This window comes from Papilio machaon, chromosome 2 (genome assembly GCF_912999745.1).
Source record: "Papilio machaon chromosome 2, ilPapMach1.1, whole genome shotgun sequence".
Lineage (NCBI taxonomy): Eukaryota > Metazoa > Arthropoda > Insecta > Lepidoptera > Papilionidae > Papilio > Papilio machaon.
This window is the reverse complement of record NC_059987.1, coordinates 2,764,228-2,768,717: the sequence shown is the minus strand read 5'-3', so window position 1 is coordinate 2,768,717 and position 4,490 is coordinate 2,764,228. Positions and strand designations below refer to the sequence as shown.

The window sequence follows — 4,490 nt, the reverse complement described above, 5'->3', positions numbered from 1 at the left end:
TAATTGTTTATAATTAGTGTACGACATGTTTTAAGGTTCAGCAATATTGTTTTAATTTAACCCAGCCTTAAGACAGTATTACGTGGAATTTAATTTTAAGGTTAACTCCATATGCTAATAACGGAGGCTACAATATTGTGTGCATTTTCGATATCATGTACTGAGATCATTCCAAGACATATTGTATTGTTCAGTATAGCCATGTGTCTCCACTGTCGATATACTTGTTTAAAAACATGTAACATCTATTTGTTTAAATAAAAAAGTTTTTTTTTTTTAAGTTGTGTCGTCAGTGAAAACTCAAGGCAAGAATGTGTCAAATGTTTTTGTACAGACCAAATATCGATTTGTTGATGTCATAAATTAACGTTTATTTCGTGTGTTCCTATTTAAAGACATTTCCATATTGTCTCCATACATTTTTTTTGTTACATTTGTGTGTTTCTAAAGACTGTGGTGGAATATTATTAATTTATCATATTATTTATTATTATTTTTGTCTATATTTCATCACCACAATCAATGGAAGACTCGGATGTATTGTACAAATTATTTAGTTAAGTGTTTAAAAAAAATTAAGGCATTTATTTATGAGATTAGTTAGTATACGTATTCTTGTATTGTTGTGATTTTTTTTTTAGGTAATATCAGGTATATGAGACTGCATTTAGCGATCTAAATATAAAGGACAAAAGTAAACAAAGTACAATTTAGAGGATAAATTGATTTCGTCAGATAAAGTGACGCAATGATCTGAATTAGTGACGTAACTCTGACCTCAGTATATGGAAGTGACGAGCGTTGTGACATTTTGTGCAAAGTACTTATTTAGGATATATTAATTTATACGATTATTACTTATTTGTATTGTAAATATAGTTTTAATATTAATGAGCGAATGATTGCGCTGAAAAAAACAATAGTTATAAAAAAGTATTTACTGAATTATACTTTTTATTATTTTTAAATGCACAAATCGCGCACAATTTTAATTTAATCTGTAACAATTTTTATGTCAACGATTTCATAATTTTCAAAAAAAAAAAATTGGCTATGAGTTTTTATTCCCAATGATTTTTTTAATTTCAACTTTTAAAAATGTTCTCGTTACATTTCCCAATGTAATAAATATAGAGATTGTGAACCACCGCAATTGTTTATTAAGAAAATATATTTTTAATAGTTTCCTTACGCACAAGGTATTGTTAAAACTTGGTGTTAACTGTCCGACTGTATTGAGAGAATTAAATATTTTTAAAATCCTAAACGAATCTTTTATTTCCTTCCACTAATATAATCTTCGAGAAGTTTCTAGAGATTTAAATAACTTTCCATTGCCTTTGTCAAAATAAGATTAAAACTACACAACGAAGAAATAGAAAAAAACCTTTTTAATAAACAAACTTTTGTTTAATTCTTGTTAAATAAAAGATCTAAAAAGTTTAAAAACGAGGTTGTATCGTTTCATTGCGAGGCAACAAAAAAAAAAACATGCTCAATAATCAAAAACTAACATCTCGACCTATTGTTCTCTTTTAAAACTGCAGGGAAGATACGAATGCAATAATAAAAAATTGATCACATTGTTTAAGTATTATTTTTAAATTTTTTAATAGTAATTTTAAAAAGTAATATGGAAACAGTTATTTCAGTCAACATTATAAGGCCCGGCTAGCTCAGTCGGTAGAGCATGAGACTCTTAATCTCAGGGTCGTGGGTTCGAGCCCCACGTTGGGCGAATACTTTTTGAACGTTTTTATAATTTTTCACGGTGCTAGGAGTGGTATTTTACAACAGGTCAGTAAAATTAAGCTTTTTAACCTAGTAATAAATAATGCAAATTGAGGCAGATCGGTAAATAGTGTAATGTTACATGTTGTTCTATAGTTAATTTTACGATAAACTGCACCTGTCAAATGTTACAATGTAAGGTCGTGTGTAAGGCTTTATTCAAGAATTTAGCTGCTTATTGACACTTTGCGTGTGGCAATATCCATGCTTATCAACATTAGCTTAACTGCTTCATTGCTACGGCTTCCAGCTAGGTATTAACATAGTCATGCAATTGTTCATACTAAACCAGGTAGCTGTTATATCGATGGTGGAAACAAACTGGCGCCAACTCATATCCATTCATGACCTTTTTAAGGACTTACAGGACTTACACTTTCTAGATCCATTGTTGTTAAGTTGTCAAATAGTAACAGTTAATCTATATCAATACATAGTATAAAACAAAGTCGCTTTCGCTGTATGTCCGTATGTATGCTTAGATCTTAAAACTACGCAACGGATTTTGACGCGGTTTTTTTTAATAGATAGAGTGATTCTTAAGGAAGGTTTGTATGTATAATAAATGCATAATATAGTAGAGAAACACTGATAAATTTAAAGTTTTCTAATGTGATGTCGTAAATAAGCACGTTTTTTTGCGCTTATATTGCAAACGCTGGCTGAACCCTACGAGATAGACCAAAATAATGTACTACAGTATTGTTCACCTTAAAAAGTTCAACAAAAAAGTCCGCGATGGTATATGTCTATCTCTTAGGGATAACCCAGCATAACCATTTTTATTCTTTTACGAAGTGATTTTAAACAATACAGCATTAATCCTTTTCCATTTAAGTACCTTAAATAAATTGTGCATTTATTCTGTAGTAGGTATATTTTGCATTGCACCCGTGCGAAGCCGGGGCGGGTCGCTAGTATTATATAAAAGAAAGTCGTGTTAGTTACACTATTTATAACTCAAGAACGGCTGAATCGATTTGACTGAAAATTGGTGGGCAGGTAGCTTAGAACCAGGAAACGGACAATTTTTACCCCGTTTTCTATTTTTTTTATTCCGCGCGGACGGAGTCGCGGGTAAGAGCTAGTTTATAATATAAGAAAGGAACTAAAACATCATTAAAAAAATAAATACAACTGCGATAAAAGTAAATAAAAAATTGCAGTGAAAATGCAATTATTTTCTTACGTTGAGAGAGATATTGCTCGCTTTGGAAGTAGGTCGGAATCCCGGAGCCGCAGCTTCCGAAAGCAGGACGTACCGACATTCCTTTATGTTCCCAGATGTGATCCGCTGCACTGCATCTAACAATTACACTTTTGACGTGTTGCAAATATTTCAATTTTAATAAGTTAAGTAATTCTGTAAAAACCTACTTCGTTCGAAAACTTTATTGACTTCGAATTCATTACAAAGCTTGGTTAGAAAAACTAGTAAAACTAGCAATGTCCGATTGCATTAAAAATGTAATTTGAAAAATCTTTAATTCGAATTATAAAGGGGGATGTAATTTTGGCGGCAACAATGCTTGCGACATTCCTTAGAAAGCGGGAGCGCGGGAATCAATAAAGGATTTCCTGGCGGCGTGCCCACGCATGTGCGTCGTACTCATTGGTGACTCATGTCTGCTGACATTTCTGTTCTCATGGCCTTGGACAGGTGGAATCAACAATAGCGATTTAAAAAAAATATTGCTTGCTTGTGTGTTTCAAATTTTTATATCTTGTCTCTGTAAATTTAAATGTAAAGGTCATTAAGCTAAGATTGTAATCTTTATTAATTTAAGATTGATATAAAGGTGTGGGGTGTCGTCAATTCCTTGCATTATCAAATAAATCGCAATATTAAGTATCGCAGCGCTGCGTTATTGGGCGTATGATTCGCGCGCAGCGGCACTGCGGCTGGCGGACGCGGGGATCGGCGTGCGGGGCGCGAGGCGGGGACGCGGTGTGCGGCGGCGCGGCGCTGTCCTCCGCGCCACTCTGTCCTCGCCCTGCGACCCGCTCGGCGTCCGTCCTCCGAAGCCGATGCTCCTCGCACAATAGAGCCTTGAGAGTGTCAGTGCTCAGTGCTCAGTGCAGTGGGTGTGTGGATGTGAGTGAGGCGCGGTGCGTGCGGACGAGCCGCGTGTCATGTGCCCGGTGCGCTGGTGAAGGCAGCATGTCGCCGCTCGCGCTGCTGCTGCCGCTGCTGGCCGCCGCGCTCCTCGCCGCCAACCAAATCGAGGACATACCTCACAATGAGTAAGACCACAAACATTTCCTTCTATGCAATTTGTCGTTATATTCGTAGTAGATCATAGAATATCAATTTAAAAATGAAATTTTACACATAGAAAATTTATTTAAAGTGATTGAAATTATTAAGCTCTGTATTTCTATTTCACATTATATAGCTCTAGATTCTAGGTGAAAGCACGAAAAGCTCTACGATGAAAGCTACGTTAGTTACTGTAATCAAATCTGTAGGTAGATTAAGATTCTTTGTAGAAGTAAATCTTATTTTTTTTGTTCAAGTGTACTTAAATATAATTAAATACAAATGTTTTAATGGATTACCACAACTTAGACCGAGTGTGATTAGAATTTTAAATATTTTATTAATAGAATTAAGCAAACGCGAGGTCGCCGTTGATTAATGATTAATTCCTAGCTACAAATCATTACCATAGAATAGATTACAACATTATTGTATGTAC

The 4,490-nt window shown here is 34.5% G+C and overlaps 1 protein-coding gene and 1 non-coding gene across 3 annotated transcripts in view; both read left to right on the top strand.

Moving 5' to 3' along the window:
* Window positions 1-1,665: 1,665 nt before the first annotated feature.
* Window positions 1,666-1,738, top strand: Trnak-cuu. Its single transcript has one exon. It is a non-coding gene; the product is annotated as a tRNA-Lys (tRNA).
* Window positions 1,739-3,787: 2,049 nt separating this feature from the next.
* LOC106709316 (voltage-dependent calcium channel subunit alpha-2/delta-3) overlaps window positions 3,788-4,490 on the top strand; it is a 48,739-nt gene continuing 48,036 nt past the window's right edge. For both annotated transcript variants that reach the window (XM_014501097.2, XM_014501096.2), the window contains exon 1: window positions 3,788-4,035. In XM_014501097.2, the coding sequence (XP_014356583.1) occupies window positions 3,953-4,035 (83 nt within the window). In that variant the 5' untranslated portion in view covers window positions 3,788-3,952. The remainder of the gene's footprint in view (window positions 4,036-4,490) is intronic.